A 22,179-nucleotide genomic window follows, 5' to 3' on the forward strand; every position below is an offset into this window, starting at 1 on the left:
CAGCTCAGAATCAGACACACCCGAGAGTTGAAGGTTTTGAAATACTTGTTTTGTATAACAATAACATTGTCATACAATAGATGAGTTCAAACTGTTTATTGAAAAGTTCAAACATACACATAAGGAGCTCTGAGGTTTTGTGTAAGTATGGCCTCGGGGAATCAGGGTCATTATGCAACACTGGGAGCAAAAGGTAATGAACTTATACCACACCCACAGGAGTCATTCCACCATTACTGTCAGATCCATGAAGTCGTCTGCGCGGTGTTTAAAAACAAAACAAGCAAGCTCAGGTGCACCAGCATACTTTTCAAACAGACCATGTACACTAAAAAAAGTCAGTAAAAGTAGGGCACAATATACTGTAGTAATATGGAGGAACTTTCCATATTTCTTTATACAGTCGTTTTACCTGTTTTTGACATTTTGCACTGCATTAAATTACAACATAAATGTCTGTAAAATAAATTAAAATGTTCTGGTAATTTTCTGCCACATTATTAGTTTTTTTACATGACTTTTTTACAGTGTACCCCAAATAAAGCTACCCAAAAACTGCTCAGCTCAAGGGCAGACTTCATATACAACACCTACTCTTAAAGTCTTGACGGCCGTCAAGAAATAACAAATTACTTGAGCTTGTCGTGCACGGAAAGAAAAACGGTATAATATTATTTAAATAATAGCAGGTGTAACCTTTAATAGAGTTAAGTGGTTGCATTCAGACGACTAAGGAAATATCAGATACAAATGATGAAATGAGAGACATGTACTTTGCCACAAACCCAACACCACCAAAACTGACTGAAATTAAAACACAACAGGACGCCACAGATGCCCTCTGTCCAACTTCTTTGCTGTGGCAGTGCTGGAGACGGATGATAAAAATGGATTTGTAGCTGACCCAATGTGAATGTCTATGAAGAGAACAACTACAAACAAAACAATCGGGGCATTTTGAGCAAAAAGGACAAATTGAAACACCATGAAACGGTTTTGGTAAATGATTGCTGTTGATGTAGCCTTTGGACACATCCCATCCTGAATTCCCTGCTGGTTACTGTTGGATTTAAGGCCAGATATCTCTGATATTCCCTTGTCCCTGATGTTAAGCAGGAGCAAGTTTAGGCCTCCAGCTCCAAGCCCAAGCCCAGTTTGTGGCCACCAGCGTTGATGCTCTTTCCATCAACAAGGGCAGACAGAGTCAACTTGATACCTGCGAAAACAAGTCCGTTTAATCACACACGGATTACATCAATGATCATAAAACATATAGTATTAAGTATTAAAGGCTTGTGTTCCAACACATCTCTTGAAATAACTTGTTTCATCAGTTATAGAGCAGAACTGAGTCATTTTGTGCTTGTGTGGGTGAGCAGAATGCATTCCCAACCTCTACAAGTCTACTGCAAGACAATTTGTTGGTTATTAAATCAACATTTAGACAAAAGATTTCACTTATAAAATTCTCATTTGTGATCCCCTACACAATGAAATGGATGTGTAAATGAGAGAGCGCAAAAGAAACAGCATGACTTTACCTGGTCTCAGAGTCTGAGTATAACCAACACCAACAAGGCTGGCATTGCTCACTTTAGCCTGTGGGAAAAGAGAGAAATGTTTGACTCAGCATCTCTGCAGCCATAGTAGTTGATCATTTTTTGTATGTAGTTTTACATTTCTTCTGAGACCAAACGGACTCGTGTGATTTATCGAGTCTTGTAATGCAGTGAGAGGGTTTGTATACTCACACTGATGGTAGCGTCTTTGTCCAGCTGATATTTGGCAGCAATGCCGAATCGTGTACTGTTGTTGCCTGCTGTCCAGGCCAGATTCACAGCCGTCTCCAGTTTATCACTCACTTTCTGATAAATGGACCCTCCAAACTCAGATCCATCATTGCTGCAGGACAACGTTAAAACTACTATTAAAACCACTAGATCATTATAATAGTCACTTAAATGCTTATCAATGTACATACCACTTCATTATTAATATTTTTCCACATCTAAGAATAATGACAAACTCTTTTAAACTACAAAACACACATCTGACTATGGCAATTGATGCTTTCAAAAGCAAATTAATCTTAAATAGATATGAGCAATGCTATTGAGCTTTCTTTGTCTAGAATTTGCAGTAATGTACTCCTTGCATTTTATCACTCAGCTTCTCAAGGTATCATCCGAGGATGCTTTTTAAACACTATTGAACGATTTCATTCCAGTTTGGACTTTTATTGACAGTTTTATTTTCAGCCCAAGTCATCCATAAAAAAACAAAATCAACCCTAAGAACTTTTTTTTATTATAATATTAAATAACAAAATCCAAACTGGATATTGTGCAATAAATTGATGAAAACATTATAAATAAACTGGAGAGTTTCCTTGAAATAAAATAATGTCTTACCTCTCTACATAATTTCTCCTACTATTCATTAATATTCACCCTAAAATAAACCTTCAGATCTCACCTCTCACACATTTAGACTGAAGTACTGATCCTGTAGGACTTACACGTTAGTGTGCAGCTGGAAGTCGCCAGTCTTGTAGCCAACAGCAAAGTTGTTCTGGGTCATCTTGGACTTGGCTGTGTCAAAGGACATCTGGTAACCGGCGAGCCATCCCTCATAACCAACCACAGCAGCGCCGTGGATGGTTGGGCCTGCAAAGTCGAAGTCAACGTCGCAGCCCAGGTTGGCATACTCGCGTTTGTACGCAGTCTTGACTTTTCCGCTCTTTTTCCTACACGTGAGGAAAAACACTACTTAATAGAATCACAGTCAGAGGTACTAAAATACTAAATATCACATGACTAACAAGAGCCCGACATTCCCACCTGGAGAAATCTAAACTGTTTAGATTGTTAATATTCTTTCATTTCAAAACAAGTAACAACATTAGCTTGACAAATGGCCCTTATATCATCAGCATTTGACATTCAAGCCACACTTTAATTGGCTTTCAATAACTATATGAGCAACAAAGCAAACTAGACCATTTCGCTCATTTGTTCACAAACTTTTTAAAGCAGCATATTTTTCATAGTGGCATCTCAACTGATCTGCAGATACCGTAGTAAAGAACAAAAAGATTGTGAATTGGTTATATTATAATATTCACAGCACATGGATTCTGCTAGGAAGCACACTGTTCTTCACCTTACTGTTACTTGATCCCAAGACCCGGTCATATATAATGGGAGGAATGCAACATCAGCGTGACTGTCATCTAAGAATACAGACCCCAGCGCTCAGCCCAAGTCACATCAGACATGTGCCACTCTCTTCTGACTGAATTACAGTTCTTAGAACGCAGCGACTATGTTGTCAAGCTCTGTCCCACTATGTGTGAATGTAACCTTGACATACACATCAATGCGCAACTACAGAAGTAACACATGACACTTGCTTAATACTGGATCAGGTTGAATCAAGTGAAGGACAAAACGCCGTCGCTCATTTCCTCGAGCTTTACTAAACCTCCACAGAAATCACATCTGAAGCTATTCTGACACCTAATCTTAATACAAAACAGCAAAGAGACCGAAATGAATTACCCCGTGTTTGGTGAAAAGGTTGTGTCAAAGGTCAGCTTCAGGCCTTTTGCAATCTAAGAAAAAGATTTATATAATAATAACGGTTCTTAATGACAGAATGACCACAATTTGATTCTTCATCATCATTCAGATCTTCTCAATGCATCCACACCTGGTCTTCAATGGTGATTTCTGTGCCCAGGGTGTTGTCAGTATTCCACTTCTCTGTGAAGGTCAGACCGTACTCAGACCTCTTGTATTTGGTTTCAAGGCTGCCCACCACTTTGTTGGTGTCGGTGTTGGATGAACCAGAGGTCTTGAATTCCTGTAGTGAGAGTTAGTAGATTTTCAGGAAAGCCGGCGATAGAGAAAAAGCATTCATTGATTTGAAATGTTATTTAAATCCAAGTTTGACAAACAGTTTAGTTGATTAACATTTATGGCTAGCCTACAATATAAAATAGCATTAAGAGATATTTATTCTCGTTGTAAGTTAGTTATTGCAGTCACACCATAGGATACATATACTCGCCAAACACCCCTATTAAAATATCATCTAACTCTTACCACTCCACCGGATGATTTTGTCTTGACATCAAGCTTCACCATGCCAAAGCCTTTAAAAAATAAACAGAGAGAACACAATTACAATAAAGACTTCAGGCAAAGTCATTGGCAATAGTCTGGTGGAGTATAAGTCACATTACCATATCCTTTGTTGAAGATGTCTTTGGCAGATTTGCCAAGATCAGCATATGCTGGGGGAACAGCCATTTTATCTACAAAAGAAGAGAGCAGGAGAAATCTTTAGCGTTATCAGTAGAATATATTACAACTAGGCTGACACCTTCTGTGACAAGAAAGTTAAGGCAGTGAACTAGTGCACACGCAAACCGTTTTTGGGTGGTCAACTCTATCTCTAGCGTTCTGAGATTAATCTTAGAGAGGCGAGTGTTGTATGAGTTTGATAAATGAGGCAGTGTGAATGCAGCTGCTGTGTTCTGACAGAGAGCTAATCTGAACATACAGCAGGCCACACCTAACTGAGTCACAGAGACAGGAAGAGACCACTCGACACACTTCAGACTCATCTACAAGGGTGGAGAATATGTGTAGGTTAGTTTACACGGCAATGGACCTTTTTGCATTTTCAGGTTGGGAATGCGGAAGTAAACTATAGCAGAGTAAACGTCTTTAGGTATGGCCGCCCAAAGGAAATATGATTTATTTTAGTGTCACCGTTTGATTGAATAGACGATAGCATGCTTATGGATCCACTCCTTATAAATATATAGGATTACAGGATATATAGGAAAGTGTTATTTTTACAATGTTAATAATTGAGAAGATGCATCATACAGCCTGCAAAAGTTGTGAGACTTTCACCATTGTCTCAGGTGAGGTAGGTAAAAAAAGATTTGCTGTTCCTGACAGGAACTTTCTGCTGGCTAACAAAGTAATGTTAAAGTTTAAAAAGTAATTACATCTTTCATCAAGGTAGATTAAGAAACCTAAACTAGGAAAAGACCGTAATGCAAAAGAGCACATATAAAAGATAACCACGTCTGGTTCATTTTAAATAGTAAACATTCCCAGAAGGAACAGAGTTTAAAGTTCACTAAATAATAACTGCAGGCAATTACGTTTTTAATATAAAAGGTGTTCAGACCAATTCATGTTCAGCACCTGTAAGGATAACAAATACAACTCATAAAACATGCTGGGATAAAAGATTTGGAGTCTGGTTACAGTGCAACAGGATGTTAGCTATGACAGCCATTCAAATAGTAAATGCCTCTCATTTCAGGAAGTTATAACCCACACAGCTGATGAAACATTCCACTGAAACCTCCTCCGTGTTTTTACTATGAATATTGCTTCATTAAATACATAGAAATGAAGTTGTCCTGATCATGACCTCTGATCGATGCTACATTCACGTATATGAAGAGATCTGCTATATGTTAAAGGGCAAAGTAAGGGCAAGGTTAAATAGGCAAGAACCACATCCATATTTTGAGTATAAAAGCAGAACCCAAAACATGAGGGCTCGAGAAAATGTCAAACAGAAGACATCCACAAATTGTCCTTTCCATCTGCCTGCTCAGGTCAACCGGTTGTAGTACCGCAAGGCTGCACTGCACTCATGCTACACCGATCAGTCCGTACTGCTTGAGCTCTTCTTTCGATCTCACGTTTGACAATCAAAGCACCACGGATCGGACTGTACAGATTCAGTCAATGTCTGTATTACGATAATATCACGCAACGGTTGTCAGACTATGTTACGCTCCGTCTTTCTGTTTGTGACATAAGAACAGGCCGTACCGTGAGTGATTCAGCTAACGCGAGCTAACATGCTACCATGAAGTAAAACGTATGAGATATAAGGACTCCCGGTCTAAACTTTACCCAACATGTGAACTCGACTTCTCTTAATGACTTACCTGTAAGAGGGGGTGTTTGGGTTGTATTTAAATACGCTTAGCGAGTTTATTCCCAGCGCTGAGCCAATGTGGTGGGACTGGCCAGTTGGAGGGCGAACTGAAGGAGACTGTAATGAAACGCGAACCGTGCCGACAGCGTCCTGCTCAAGGACCCCAGGCTGTCTCGAAACTGCCTGAATAGAAAGATTGTGTGCGAACAACTGTTAAACGAATGAATTAAACGACAACAATAATATAAAGAGAATTATTTGAAATGTCCATGTATTTGTATTGTATAAGTGAGAACCATGGTGACTTGACTTATGTACGTTCTACTGCGGGGTTCGTTTTTACGTTTTTAAGATATAAACAAACATCTATGTAAAATACAATAAAATCTTTAGTTTTCTCTGTCATGAGGTATTGTTTGCTTGTTTGAGTGCATAATGATTTCACTTTCAACTAAAATGAGTGGCTCTAGAGTCTAGATGACGTCCAATGCACGTAAGATGACGTGCAATGCACCTACAGACCTCATGAGGTCACTGTAGCATTTCTAAAGTTGTCATGTCTAAAATGATAATAGTTATATTACACGTATCATTGTAGCCTACCAAAGTAAAATATATTTTGAAATGTTTCATTGTTAAACTGATTTTTTTTCTGACTCTCAATGCATTATAATACATTTTACCAATTTTTGTTCCTGGTATCCAAATCCACAACCTAAGCACTATTCAAGTAATGATATATCACCTGAACCACAGGAACATTGTGACATGTAAGGCCTGTCAAACAGAACAATGGAGATGTTGAGATTTAACAATGTGACATCACCATGTGTACTGTTAGGATTTTACACCAAATCCGTTGCTAATTGGACTAATCTGTTACAATCTAAGAAATAAAAACATGACATTTATTATGGAATTAAATATGGAAGCTTACAGTTTATAATTCTTATATTTCTCAATATTCTACCTTTATTAACCTTTTATGAGTGTGTGTGACATATGCAGCACATTTAAGATTACATATTATTATTTAATACATATATATGGTATACATATTTTATACCAATCTATCCCTATCTCTCTATTATACATACTGTAGAAAAGGTTTTTTTAGATCTATGTAAGTTTTAGTTCTGAAAAACTGCAAATAAACTGTTAGTCACATGGACACTTGAACTCAAAGACTGGCTATTTTAATATATTATTTATTTATTGCTACACTCATTCTTTTCTTAAAAACACATCACAAATGAAGTGACTTATATATCTTCCCGAAGATCCTAAAATCAATCGGATATATGTGTGGTAATATTGAGTGGGTTAATATAAACATACATAAAATACAAAACTATACATGTAAATTACAGCCTTTCAGTTTCACAAGACCCTTATTTATCCAGTGAGAACGCCACAATGTGAAATGTTTCATCAACTCCACTGATGTTAACTATTTTGACAGTGATTATAGAAGGCATTGACAACACATAAATTATGAAATGAGAATTTAATTTTTCTCTGGGAAACAAATCTTTCAACATTTCTAGGCAGACCTTTAATCACTTATTATTACAGTAATTATATTAAAAACAGCTGATACAACACAAGGCTGGTCAAAATAACGTCTAGATTTACTTTATTTGGTTGTTTTTAAGCTTAAATGTGAAAAAAAAACATTTTAAAAGAATCAATTTAATATTTAAGAGAAATCACCAAGAGGATAGGGGGATGCAGGAAACAGTCATGTTATTCATGTTCAAGCCAATTCAGTTGTAATGCACTGCAGTTGTACACACTAAAGCCTTCTACAAAGACAAACAATACTATTACTGCACTTTTAAACACATCCATACAAATATGATGCAGCGGAGTAACATCTACAAAGATTCTGGAAATCATTAACTGTTAATGGTGTTCGCCATCTCAAGATTTTTAAAAGGAGCCAGCTCCCGTTGTTGTACAAATATCCTATTAAAGAAAAAAAACAAGGTAAATGCCTTTTAACACATTAGTCTTACTGCCAAAACAACTAAATAAAATGTGACGACATCACCAAATGGAAATTTGAGTTGTTATGGGTCAACCTTTGTCAAACCACATAACTAGTACAGAGCCCCTTATTGACAGTACATTTATTTTGAGTACATATTTACCGTATTTTACAACAAAATGGCTTTACTTGTTATGAGAGCTGACTGGGGTAATGCTGCACATATTTACAAATAATGCTGCATTTTTGTAGTGCAAATTGGGGACAATAATATGCTCAGTTCACTCAGACATCACTACAGCATAAACAAAATTGTTCGTTATTGATCAAAAATGATCTCTTTGCATTGATCATATTTTACTAGGCAAATACAAAAGAAAAATGTGTGCATTGTCTATGAAATAGCTCTAGATGGCAGAGGCATCATTTACCTTTGAAAAAAGTCAGATTTTTTAAATACGGGCCTATGCAATAAATCTGTCATAAGGAGCATATCATTGCTAAGGACATCAAGCGAAGGTGCATGTCAAAGTCTTTAAAAAGAATCGATGTGTTAGAGCGAAGGCCTAAACTAACATGGCTATTTCCCAACATATAAAGCCATTTAGAAACACTGAAAACATAAATCCGAATAAATACCTGAAATAACACCCATGGGAAATCTGCCATGTCGGTTTTAGAAAACATAAGCCGACTTGCATAACACGTATAAATGTCAATAGATCAGCTAGCTCATTCAAGTCATACTTTATCATTGCTAAAACATCATTTACATCAGCCTTTTCTGCTATTCAAGTTATAGTTTCAAATCAACTCAAATGTTATATACAACTCCAAAAGGTGCAGAAAGCAGAAAATGAACTGTTTGATAATCCAGATGTGACAGAAGTCAATGTTTATTTGTTTATAAAAGAACGAAATGGGAAACTTAAAAAAATGTGTGCAGAAATTTCCCATAGGTAAAAATCATACAGGCAAACTGATGAATACACCGATTCACTGCTGTGGTTTCAGGATGCTACACGGGTGTTAACTTCCTTCAGAAAGGTCACATTACTCGTAGAAACTAGTTTACATTCTCAAAGCTTTCAACATACACCAAAGGCATGATTAACTAGTCTAACACAAATGCAAAAGTCAGCAGCACAGCCAATAATGTGTCATGGTATTGTTTTTGCACATGCTAAGAGTTTTGCTTTTGCTAGAGCCTTAGTCAATCTAGTCCTTGATAAACATTACAAATAGTCTTAAAATGATCCAACTGCAATAAAAACAAACCTGGGTCGTCTCAATTTCACAATAACTAAATTCAGAATTCAGAAGTGGAATGACTACATAATAGGCCTAAAACATAAATATTCCCTCATCGCTCCTGCAAATTTCATTTACGTGTCATCCAACAGGGTCTGGGGAGATACAAATGCAACAATATAAAATGTGACATCTTATTCTCAAATCTTCAAGTCGTTGTGATGTCTTATCCACGTATAAAGGACTTTCATAATATTAAAAGAGGGGTCTCTAGAACAGGGAAATAAAAAGTGCTTATATGCATGGTTATGGACTCCATAATTAGAACCAGCGCAGACACATCCACACACACAACTTGAATGGTGGATTTCAAATCTTGTGCAACAGCAGTACAAATGGCAGTAGTTGGAATGATCCGAGATCTAGCGCACACCGATTCATTATGGTTAGCCAACAACTTACAGGAACAGATCGGACAAACAAACAAACAAAGAGAAAATAACATCTAAAGGACAGAATGAGTTCAATCTCAGTCCTCGTGCCCTCGTGCCCACTGCGGTGGCTCCCCCTTGTGTCCCGGAGGGTGCAATGCACAAGCTTTTCCAGCAGAGGGAGTGAGTGGGCCAAATGTTCAAACGTGCAGAATCTCCATACAGTAGTCGTCTGTCTCTGTGTACTGCGAAGAGTTTGTGTCCGACTGCGCCGGTCCAAGTGCCTCTTTATTCTCCAAGTTGGGCTCTAGAAGCGGGGGTTTGTCAAAAACATTCTTTTTACAGGTCTCTGGACGATTCTGCACATATATCACTCTGTTGTAGGCCTTGAGTCTCCTCCACAACTGCATGTAGACCTTGCATTGCACATACATGAACACTAGTCCACCGGTGAACCCTATGGCCACCACCACCAGCTTGGTCCAAAAAGGCCATTCCAATATTCCTGCATAATAGACACAGAGGAAATAGACATTTATTACATTATTCTTAAGAACGTCTCACACAATAATGATTCATCCAACATCATCGCAGTTTGTTGCATAAATGTATCACATACACTGTTTAAATACTTATTTCAGGATCAATCATATGCAATACGATAATATTTCAAATGACCTTCAAGCAACATTGCATGCATACAAAGTGACTCTGGAATCTCAACAAACAATCTAAAATGTTTATGTCAAGCACTATTGGGAAAACTCATATTAGGAAACAATTTCTCCACAATGTCCACTTAAGTTTCAGGTAAAGTAGGATTTAAAGAGACCGTTCACCCAAAAAATGAAAATTGAGTCATCTTTTACTCACCCTCTTGTAATTTTAAACCTGTATGATTTTCTTTCTTCCGCAGAACACAAAAGAAGATATGTCATCAGTACCCATTTACTTCAACTAAATATACTCAAAACCTATTCAAGTCTATGGGTACCGCCGTTGTTCAGTAACAACCATTCTTCAAAATGTCTTCTTTTGTGTTATTACAGGTTTGAAATGACAAAATGATTTTTCATTTTTGGGTGAACTATCACTTTAAGGGCCAGGAATGGACATGGGGCTATGCTTCATGAGATAAACACATCCTTTCAACCTTGACATTTCTCCAAAAACATTACTACACCTATCTTTTTTTGTTTGAAAACACAGTGTTAGTCATAACACTAGCAAATTTTCAAAGAGACTTGTGAAATTCCAAAGGAAGTTCAGATGATTTGTACCGGCGCAGGATGTACCTTTGTACACGCCTTCACAATCAGGCAACCTTTGAGTTGTTTACAGTTGCTTGCCAATCTGGCACAGAGCGTTTGTAAATGTCAAGAAAGATCAAGTGTGAGGAAACTGCCAGGTGCTAAATGCTACGGTCTGCTCAAGCACAAGGCCTTTAGCGTGGAATACTGTACTGTTTTCTGTGTCTCCGTATGAGTAGCTGGGGTGCAGCTTTAATCCACCTGACATGATTCACAGAGGCAGAGAATGTTAGATGTGGGACATGCTCTTTAACCGGGACGTTTAATGGTTTACAGATGCTAACTTTTCAGTGGCTGCCCTTTTCTAAATCGACATCTTGGTCATTACAATCTGCCCAAATTGCATACAAAGCACAGTTCTGATTGGCCCATTCACTACACAGTTGTTTGAACTCTGTCAGTTTGATGTTGACGTGGCTGCCTCTTCAAAATGCAATAAATATATATCACGTGCTGTTGAAATGCTGAAGGTGGTGAGTTGTTCCAAGCATTATCTTTCTAGTCATCATTTTTCTGGACATATTTAAGCACAGATTAAAGAAGCGAAAGTGGTCAGACTGTGATAAGTGGCCATCAAGCTTGAAATTGCCTTTGTCGCGCATATTCACAACTGTCCGTATCGGGCAGGAACACACATTGCATTCGTAACGTGTTCTGGCATTATTGCCTTTCCATCCAGTTACTGGCATTCGTGCAAGAGATGGTTGATGTGGAAGAGGGGGGTTGGACCTCCAAAGAAATAACTACCGTTATAAGTGAAAAAGAATAAAGAGAAAAGAATGATAAATGTAAAAGCCTTTACCTGGTATTCTCCCCGCTGCATGGTTAAAAAGAGTTTGTTACTATTTTGCTATTGGTAAACTGTGAAGCCACTAACATGGGTGGGTGGGGGTTAAGGGGGTACAGGGGGGTGGGATTGTATCTTAGGGTCGCTACTCTCCGACTCATTATGCATGAAATAAAAATGTTCAGTAAATAATGCAGAATATAAGGAGTGGATGTGTGGACAGGTTAAGTATATATATGCATGCAATGCGAATTGACAGGTCTGTGCCTTACCATGCGAGATGAAGTCAATGGGGTAACCATGGTAACGCCGATCAAAGACCTCCCTAAAAGCAACGGTTCTCGGACAATGAAGTGCGTGTGAATGGGCTCTTAATGTCGCTGGTGCCTACGGTACCATCAGCACAAGGGTCACGGTCGGTAATGAAACTTCTAAAGGATGTGGACAATGATCCTGGAGTGCGGTACGAGGCAAGCGGCGTTTTACCTGTGCGCACGTTGCTACCAAACACAAATCAAAAAATGGCTCGTACATTCTCCGCCGACGAGAGAAATGATTTGAAAGTTAACTTCACTGGGAATGGACCTACTTTCTTGTGAATAGAATAAAATTGGTTTGATTCAACGCCTACAGTGAGTTACGTTGCATTTCAAAGTGGTGGACATAATGAACACGACACGCTTTCCCGGCTGATACAAAACAGTCGGCAGTCAGAGAGCTGTTATTGCTCCATAAGCAACAGAACAATCCGGGTGGAAGGAGTGTTTTATGATGGAAAGGGGGCCGTAGGGAAGCAAGCACACGGTGTAGAATGAGGAAGTAGTGGAGGTAGAACTGGATTGGCTGAGGAGAGAGAGTGGGTGGAGCTAACCTTGTTTGATCTCCTCCGCCGTGCGATCAATCAGGACGTAGAGCGACCAGACCACACAGGTGATGGCGATGACGTGGAAAGTGACGGAGCACATGATCTTTCTCCTCTCGCTGGCTGTCATCTGAAGCTTCTCCCACTGCAGAGACAAAAAAGGAAGAGAGAGATTAAAGAGAATATAATGCTTTTTTATCTTTAACCGCTGATATAAAATAATGATTTTACAGTAAGCAATAAAGTCAAGCACAAACATAACTGTTGGTCTGGCCTTTCTGCATAATACAAATTGAATGCCTTTCTCAGAGTTCTCTTTTCAGAGAGACAAGGAAGGTATATGGTATATGACTGGAAATCTAGCTCATGTTTAACAACTGCTTTTACCAGATTAACATTGAACTGGTGCGATCAATTTCTCCATCAAATTGGTTTTAGTCAAATAAAACTGTGTAATGTGGTATATTTGGATGTGTCCTTCAAAATGGGAAAAACAGCTGGTAAGACCGGCGGAGCTGTAGAGCTGACCATTTGTTTCTATACATACACAAGCAGTCCAAACTTTGTTTAGGAGTAGTTAGTTTCAAGGTTATCTGTCACGTGTACGATATGCTTCGTTTCCTTACTCCCCAATACTTTGACCCGGAAACCGATCAAGCTCAGCCCTCTTGTAGAACATCGCACGCGAGGAGTCAAGGAACGAGGAAACTTTCTTAGGTTTCATGAGCGAGGATGCTCTATCCTTTGTGTTCCTTTGCAGAGTTGTTTTATCGACTAAACCTGATCCACATACATTTCTCCTCAAATCATACTTAAACACAATATAATGAAGTGTTTATGTTATTGCAAGTGTAAACCTATTTCAGACAGGACATTTGATATTTTTGTATACAACACATTTCATATATATTTCTGATCACTTTTAAGCGTGTTTTTAATTTGATGTATCATATATAGGCCTTTGGGGGATATGAACTCTACCTAAAGTGTGCATTTAATCTTATTTAAAATGTGCAACCTGTACACTCATCATTAATTGAAGTGATGCTAAAGAGAGCTAGAATATGTCATTTCAGTGTCTTCAACTTCTCTGCACAAGAGTCTTTTCTTAAGGGGTGGAGATAAGACACCAGGAGAGGAAGCAAAGAAAGGAAGAGATGCACCCTCATACTATTAAAAAGATCCCAGAATACACCTCATAAATATAGCCCTCCTGATGACCAGGGATGTCAAACAGTGACTATTTTAAAGAACCTAAAATATAAGAATTGATATTTTTATTTGATTTTGAACATTTTGAGTCTATAAATAATATCTATATTTCCATCTTCTATTTGAATGACTACAGTACAGTATATTATTAGATCTACTATTTGACACATTTTAAATGATAGATGCATCAGTTGATGTTTCCAAACTTATGTCTAATGCATTGTTTTAATAGTTTCATAAAACCTGGTAAAAGCCATTTAATAGAGCAGAAAACATGCTGAAAATGGGCACACCTAATTGTGAAGAACTGAAGTGTACATTTTGTCTCTCCGTAAACATGACACCTCGACTATTTTTGTTTTGAATAATTCACCACATGGTGGCCCTGTAACAGGTTCTGAGCAAAGGAGACAGCAAGAAGACTGCATCTTTCCATAGCAAACATAAACACACTCTTATGGATTGACAGTCAAATTTCCACACAATGAGTAATTGACAATATTCAAAAGCACGTTTAACCCATTCAAGAGAGGAATAAACAAACATTATTTCTAGCTAATATGATAAAATACAATTTATACATGAAAGAAAAGAATGTAACTAGGTTGATTGTCCGTTTGCATTGGCTAAACAGACAGACTGTCACGCTGACCGTAATGTTTGTTTATGTAACTTGCAGACACCTGGGGATAAGTCTCGCTGAAGCTGTGAGCAATCAAAAGTCATCTCTATGGTGACACAGAGGCTGTCCGAGAGATGGCCTATTTAAAGGTCCTTTTGAGATGCACAGCATCAGAAATTTAATTAAATGAAGCAGTGGACAAAAAGACTGAACACAGATGGGTCTGGACTTTCATCATGTTCGTGCCACTCAAAAACAATTCATTAGAACAATTAATTATAAAAACCTCCCGCATGAGATGTGGACAAACATGTTTCAGTCATCTCAGAGGACGGAGTGCTTCTCATCTGCACTGATCAACTATTGCATTTACACATAAACCACAGTTCCTGCTTACCCGCGGAAAATCAATGTAGTGTGACTTCTGTGACTTTTTTATGTGGCCTTAGCTGATACTGCATACATAAAACTGCAACAATGGCAATACAATAAAACTGTATCCCATAATTAGTATATTAGGTAATTACATTTATTATTAATAAAAAATGCTCAATAATAAAAGGCTTGTTGTTGGTTGGCAGTAACTTTTCACATTAAAACCACAATCAAAACTAAATTATAAAACAGACTATAAGTATTTGATTCTATCTACAGATAGATGTTGTCTGCAAACATATACTGTAAAAAATAAATATTTTACATCATTTGCAATTGTTTATGTTGACTGTGGGTCATTGCTGCAATTCCTGTTTCCACGGTAACAGGACATCTCTGAATGGTAAATCTCTTGTCAGTTCCATAAAGATTTCTTTAATAAGAAATATGCAATTACTGATGGCGTTTAGTTCTACAGAAGATTATTGTATAATTTAGCAACATTAAGGTCAGGGCTGGTCTTTATTTAACAAAAACCTGTTGGGCGTAGGTGTGTGTATGTGTGTGTGTGTGTGTGTGTGTGTGTGTGTGTGTAAGTTTGTAGACCAATATTTGAAGATGTAAACCACTCTGGTCCAACACTGGTCCAGAAAACTTCCTGTTTCAGTTCTTTAACACAAACGTTTGAACAAACAACCAATAGAACACTTTTAGGACTGAATCCATATGTTTAATTAATATCTTTGTGATGTAATTGGTTCAATGACATATAATGACCTTTTATAATAAGAGGCGACCAATATTATCAATAATAATTTTTGTGCCTAAAATATGAATTTCTGATAACGTTCAAGTAAGTGAGAGTTTTTTTCTTATGTAAGAAAACAAAATTATAGAACAAAAATATGGAAATTATTTTTTATCAAAGCTCCAAGAAATGGAAGTAATATGTGTGACGATCCTGTCCGGTCTGTTCTTAGATTTCGTGCCTTGGGGACAGGGTTGTTACAGTATCATGTCTTGTGTGTATGTTTTGTTTTATGTGGAGACACGTGGCGGTATGTTTGGATAGTTCGCCGCGTGTCATCCTGTGTTCCGTGTAGCTCCGCCCCCTTGTTTCTCCGTTAGGCTCCCATTAGTCTTATCTCCGTCACCTGTCTCCCATTAGTGTTTAGTCTTGTCACCTGCCCTTCTCCATCCCTGTGCAATCTCGCAACGTTATTATGTCCCTATTTAGTTTCTCTTCCCCCCCCCCCACACCTCGTGGGATCATTGTATTGTATTTGTCTTTCTAGCCTTGCCCCGTGCTCCGGATGATATTTGGATTACCCTGTTCCTGTTTCGAGTATTGTATGCGTTTCCTCCCCGTGAGTTCTGTCGGTGTATTTCGTGTTTTGGACTTATCTTATTTGCTACCTTGTTTTGTTTGTTCCCCTGGTGGAAAGTTTTCTGTTTGTTAGTACTAGTCTCTGTTTTGCCCCATCGTGTGTTTTATTTAATAAAAGTCTCTGTTACCTCCACCTGCCTGCGTTTGGGTTCTGCCCACACACGACCGTGACTCTATGTTTCCAAACACTTTAAATTTGGTAAACAAATGTATAAGCATGTCAAGAAAATGTATTAATTTGAAGATAAATCACATGACATTTATATTGCCAATTCATGAATGAAACCCATTAAAACACTTAATTTAAAATTTAATCTGCATTTATTTCAAGTGTTTGAATAACTGCAATAGATTATTTAGATTATTTGTATTTCAAAACTGTAAGTGTATTCACCTTGCGGAGGGGCTTGAGTTTGGTCTCCATAATGAAGTCATATTTACAAAGTTCACAGCAGCGTGTGTCTGAGCTCTTGATCCACTGCTGCAGGCAGGATTGATGGACAAACCGCAGACTTCCAGTACAGTGGCAGGGTGTTATCAGCGGGCTCTCATCATCCCCCTCACAGTGACAAATCCTACAGTTTATTTACAGACAGAGACAGAGAAAGAGAGAGACACCGAGTTATCCTCCTATCACCATTCCAAAGCTACACCACCCAACACTGTTCATCAAGGTTAGAATCATTTGCCAAATGAGGGTGAAAATGGGCTTTGGTGGGTAAATAAAAATGAGTTACTATCACAAACTGCTACATAATATATGATTTAAGCTGCATTTGACAGAACAAGCTGTGAGTATATTCGGGCATATTACATTTTTAACTCCATGAATGAAGTCTAAACAAATAAACATTACAATGTGTGTTCATGTTTGGTGGTGCTTCAAAATAACAAAATGACTATTAATGGCACAATTCTGCTGTGACACAATAAACAGTCAATCGGGTGAGGAAAAAAGCTAAATAATAAGAAAAAAATAAAAATGATGGCTGGTTTGGTCTGTAATGTTTCTCATCATTGGTAGGTGTTGCAAAAGGTCATTTTAATCCCAGCTATACTACTGACGTAGCCCCATTTTGTGCCCTATACATGTCACATATCTGTGATCCAATCCAGTATTCGGATAAGCACTGCACTACACATGCATGCATCTAACTCTTTCCTGAAAGGTTTATGCAAAGTCATTTCTCACAAATCACAAACAGAATATACAGAAGCATCTAAGCACCGAACTTTAAATCACACCAGCGGGTGGAAAGTAAGAGCTGTTTGCTACAGTCAGGGGAAGAGAGGGTGGATTTGTGGAGGGTGTCCATAGGGAGATAAGACACATAAAGACAGAGACAGAAAGAGTGTTCAGTAGAAGGATGGAACAGCAGAATAAATTTATTTAGAAATGAAAAAGCAGGAAACTTGTTGGTTCAGCAGAAAACCGATAACGTTTTTCAAAATTAAATGTACTTTTGACAAACATCTTTAAAATGATGTGAGCTCACATCAGATAAAGATTCCAGTCGCTCCAGCGACCTAGAAAAAGAAAGCTTTGCTCTATATATGGTGGGCTGCGAATACATCAGGGCCGCTGTTTTGACATCACAAGACTATATGGAAAGTTACCCATGTTTTCACAGGTTTAAATACCTATGTTAGGTCTCTTTTAAAAGTATTTTTTGTTTTCAAAGCAAAATTTTCCATTAGTCAGATAAGTGAATTGTCACATCCATAACAAAACTGTCACATCCATAACAGTCCATATTCCTCAGAAATGGGCAGAAGAAAATGAAAATACAATTTTGTGGTTTATGGAGAGCTAACTCTTCTCCATTTGTTATATTTTTGCTTCTGGTTTGTACATTTGAATTCACAGAAATGCTACAAAGTATGTTTTCTCTCAAAAACATCCTTTTTGTCACATCCTTAACACATGTTATTATCCTCTCTAAAAATAGAAAACTCATGCAGGGTGATATTTTTCTGATGTCTGGACCCTATCGTCAGGGGTTTAGTAACATATAAACAGATGATTTTGTGTATTGGCAAAAACACATTCTCTGAGAATAGGAATTTCAAAATGTCATCCATAATGCTGGTAGTGCCCACATGTATCTCGCTAACCTGATATTTACAGAAACATTTGGTTGAAGAATATAAGAAAAAAGGGTTGAAGAATAGCTGCATTTAAGGTATTTTATATGGGTAATGTTTTTTTTTAATTATATTATTTTTCATTCCTTTATTTTTTATATTTTAAAATATAGTTCTGTACAATTTACAAGCTTTTTTGCGTGACACGAGTCCCCATGAGTTGGTCTGTATTCAGGTTTAGGTCCCCAGTGGGATAAGAAACAAGGCCACATTTATATGCACATAAATGTAATTTCTGACTCAGCCTACGCTTAATAAGCTCAGTAGTCACCTGGGAAAGCAATGGGTACAAACAACTGCACGATGCATGTCAACATTCATTTTATGAAGATGGCATTGTTGTGCTGAGGCAAACAGCAGTTCAAAGTGAATCACAGATGAGTTCACACTGATGCTCACATGACTGCTAGGCTGAGAGGAAATCGGCTTCAACATACACTGGAACTGGTGTTTGTGAAATACAATCAATGCAGTTCATTCTTACAGTGTGATCCGTGTAATTTATGCACCATTAGCAGCACCACATGAAGTTGCAAAAGTCTGATTGTTTCCAAATGAATCAGTATTCTAAACCCAAACTCAAGCCATTGGTTAAGACAAAGTTGCAATGTCAGGCCACTTAGATAAACACTGTCCCACACAACTGCATTATTCAAAAAATAAACTTGTGTTGCTCATAATAGTTTTCCATAGCCTTGTGAGAGTGAATAGTCACATTCATGATTTATTACAGTACATATTCCTCATAAATGGGACTTTTTTATGTTCAATAAAGAGCTATCTCTTCTCCATTAGTAATGTTTTGTGCATCTTAATTCACAGAAATCCTACCAAGTATGTTTTCTCTCAAAAACGTGCATTCTTTTTGTCACATCCACAACACATTTTATCATCCTCTTTTAATATAGACAACTCATGCTTGGACTGATATATTTCTGATGTTTGGACTCTGTCATCAGGTGTTTAGTGAAATATAAACATATGATTCAATATATTGGTAATTCATACATTCTCTGAGAACTTATATTTTAAGTTTTAAATAAAAATGTCACATCCATAAAGCTGGAATAGCCCTCTTACAAACTGTGTTAGTCTACATTATCTATTATTAACGTTTTTAAACATTTATTGCAAATATCCATTATGTTGAAGTTGTGGATTTACATTCAAAGACAATTACCAAAACAGTCTGTGGAACTTATCTAGCCTGTATCTGTAACAAAGAGTAATCCAGGCAAGAAGCGGATCCACGTGCAGTAGCAGATTTATTAAATGCGAGACAAAGTTACAAACTAACAAAAGAATAAAGAAACAAGGAACTAAAGTACTCAAACAACAGGGACACCAAAGCAACATCAAATAACGACAAAAAGACAAGACAACTGAAACACAAGGGCTTAAATACGGAGAACTTAACAAGGTGACAAGATGCACAGACTTATTAAAACCGAACACTACAACAGACTACAAATCACATGACACAGCCAGGAAGTAACTAAAAATCAAACATGACAGGGGAAACATAGACAGGGTTCGTGACAAAGTCCCCCCCCCCTAAGAGTGGCTTTCAGAAGCTCACAAAAAGTCCAGGAGGGTGGTGGAGCGGACCTGGGCCGTGAAGTAGTGGAGCAGGCTGGTCTGGCGCAGTCAGAGCAGGAAGCCAGGGAGGTGCAGGAAGGGGTGGAAGCCAGGGAAGGGCCGGCAGCGCAGGCTATCTTGGACGAGGCAGGGAGCACAGAAGCGGCAAACTTGGATGAGACAGGGAGCTCAGTGGATTCAGAAATAGCTGTTGGTGCGGACGAACAGCGCACAGCCCAGATACACAGCAGGTCATTAGCCACCACTGTCAGAGCAGACTCCAAGGCCAGAACCTCAGGAACGGACACCGTTCGGGACGACCAGACTTAGGCCACTGCTGAGCCGGCCATCATGGCTGGAAGCAATGGACTGGCGGCCATCTTGCAAGCGGGCTCTAAACCAACAGCCATCTTGTGAGCGGGCTCTGGTGAGGCGGCCATTATGACCGGGATGGCCACCATTAATGTGCCATTCAAGCTGCCGTGGTGGGCCTGGGTCCTTGGCAAACGGAGTCGGAGGACAACTGCCCCCTCCCATAATATGTTTAGGAGGAGCCTTCTCCTCCACCTTTCCAATGGTGAAAGAGGACCCTGCCCATGAAAGGGCAAAGTCTAAAATTTCACAAAGCGACACTCGAGGACCATCACGGATGAAAAAAGTCTATAACAAAAGAAATCAATCAGCATAAAATGGGGGTGTTTGCAATGTCCAAAAAAAACTTAATGTGGTCCTTGAGGGTGAGAGATCCATGGCGAAGGCGGACAAGGGAAACTGCTGGATCCACAGTGGTCAGTTGTTCTGTAACAAAGAGTAATCCAGACGGGAAGCGGATTCACGTGCAGTGGCAGATTTATTAAACATAAGCCAAAGTAACAAAAGAATAAAGAAACAAGGAACGTAAGTACTCAAACAAAACGGACACCCAAGCTACATCAAATAACGACCAACACTAGACAACTGAAACACAAGGGCTTAAATAGAGAGAACTTAACAAGATGACAAGGCACACCTGGTCAAGTTTAATTAACAACTGGCAAAACTGACAATTCTTCGACTATACTTTAAATACAAGTTGAAGTACCTATGAGAAACACTTTCATTATTTTGTTACATATCCGTGCATTAATTTGGTCGATGATTAAATTTAACTGTTAAGTAGATTGTGTTGCCTGCCTGTTTGGCAACATTTGTTTATACATAAAATAAAATAAGCGTTTGTCTTTTCAAAAGTTCTAATGTGTTACATGAAGTTTATTGAGCTGGCTCGTGGCTAAACGGCTTTAAAAGTTGACGCATGATTTCCGGTAAGGGAAGTGTTTTTTGCGTTGCATTGTGGGAATTTATAGGGAACGAACGTATCAGTGAAGGATTTTCTGATTGAGACACCTTAAATCAGTGCCCTTCCTTGACATTTTTTCTGACAAAACAACATGAAGATAAACATCACAATATGAAATAGCATTATATCCACAACACACGACTAGCCATTGTAATAGATATAACAATCGTGGCCTCCAAAATATGACCCTGCCAATTTTAACTAGCTGCCAGGGGATGGACGAAAGGGAAGATTTCTGCCATGTCAGAGTCGAGGAGGCTTTTCAAACTGAATGACCAGGATAATGACTATTTTCAGACACGTCTGATCCCGTCGAGGCTCTACAAGATTAGCACACGCCACAGACAAAGAGAAAAACGCAGCCTGTCACATCTCCATCAGCCGACAAGAGGCTTTACAGACGATCTGAACTCTGTACATGATAACTTCTCCATGACGCTTTAATGGGCTCCTTTTGTTTGATCACTAGTTTGACCAACTGCAATAGCACAAATTATATTAGCCTTTTATTCTCTCTAATGTTAGTTTAAATCTGCATTAAGTTTAATCGCTTTGGATTCATTCCTGTTACTACATTTAACACATTCTAAATATTTCTTGAAAGGAATAGCTCTTGTTATCACATCTGGTTGTCAAATCTATTTTGATTCTAACTGCTTTGGTTCTCTTTTTTAAGAACAAACACATGATTGGCACACCTGCTGTTTATCCCAAGTAAACATGTGTCTTTGGCATGGGTCATAGGTCAAGACACCTGAATTTGCTTTGTGGCTGATCTCCAAGCCTAGCTATTCCAACTTCGTTTTAAACCAATAAGCTTTGCCACTGATCCCTAAATGTCAGCTATTTTAAGAGAACATGTGTTTTCAAAGCACCGCATGAGAGTGGTAATACATGTGGGAAGAAACCTCAGT

General features: G+C 38.3%; 2 protein-coding genes across 4 annotated transcripts in view; both read right to left on the reverse strand.

The window, feature by feature from the left end:
* Positions 1 to 81: 81 nt before the first annotated feature.
* vdac2 (voltage-dependent anion channel 2) lies at positions 82 to 6,142 on the reverse strand. Its single transcript, XM_056761127.1, has 9 exons — positions 5,987 to 6,142; positions 4,247 to 4,318; positions 4,107 to 4,156; positions 3,712 to 3,864; positions 3,561 to 3,613; positions 2,519 to 2,746; positions 1,752 to 1,902; positions 1,542 to 1,599; positions 82 to 1,216 (listed from the first exon to the last, which is right to left on the reverse strand). The coding sequence occupies exons 2-9, from the start codon at positions 4,311 to 4,313 to the stop codon at positions 1,125 to 1,127; spliced, it is 852 nt and encodes a 283-aa protein (XP_056617105.1). The 5' UTR covers positions 4,314 to 4,318; positions 5,987 to 6,142; the 3' UTR covers positions 82 to 1,124.
* Positions 6,143 to 7,464: 1,322 nt separating this feature from the next.
* Positions 7,465 to 22,179, reverse strand: part of marchf8 (membrane-associated ring finger (C3HC4) 8) — a 90,103-nt gene continuing 75,388 nt past the window's right edge. For all 3 annotated transcript variants that reach the window (XM_056760267.1, XM_056760265.1, XM_056760266.1), the window contains 3 exons: positions 16,598 to 16,778; positions 12,617 to 12,752; positions 7,465 to 10,153 (listed from right to left, as the gene is read on the reverse strand). In XM_056760267.1, coding sequence (XP_056616245.1) covers positions 9,849 to 10,153; positions 12,617 to 12,752; positions 16,598 to 16,778 — 622 coding nt within the window. In that variant the 3' untranslated portion in view covers positions 7,465 to 9,848. The remainder of the gene's footprint in view (positions 10,154 to 12,616; positions 12,753 to 16,597; positions 16,779 to 22,179) is intronic.

This window comes from Triplophysa dalaica, chromosome 11, assembly GCF_015846415.1.
Source record: "Triplophysa dalaica isolate WHDGS20190420 chromosome 11, ASM1584641v1, whole genome shotgun sequence".
Lineage (NCBI taxonomy): Eukaryota > Metazoa > Chordata > Actinopteri > Cypriniformes > Nemacheilidae > Triplophysa > Triplophysa dalaica.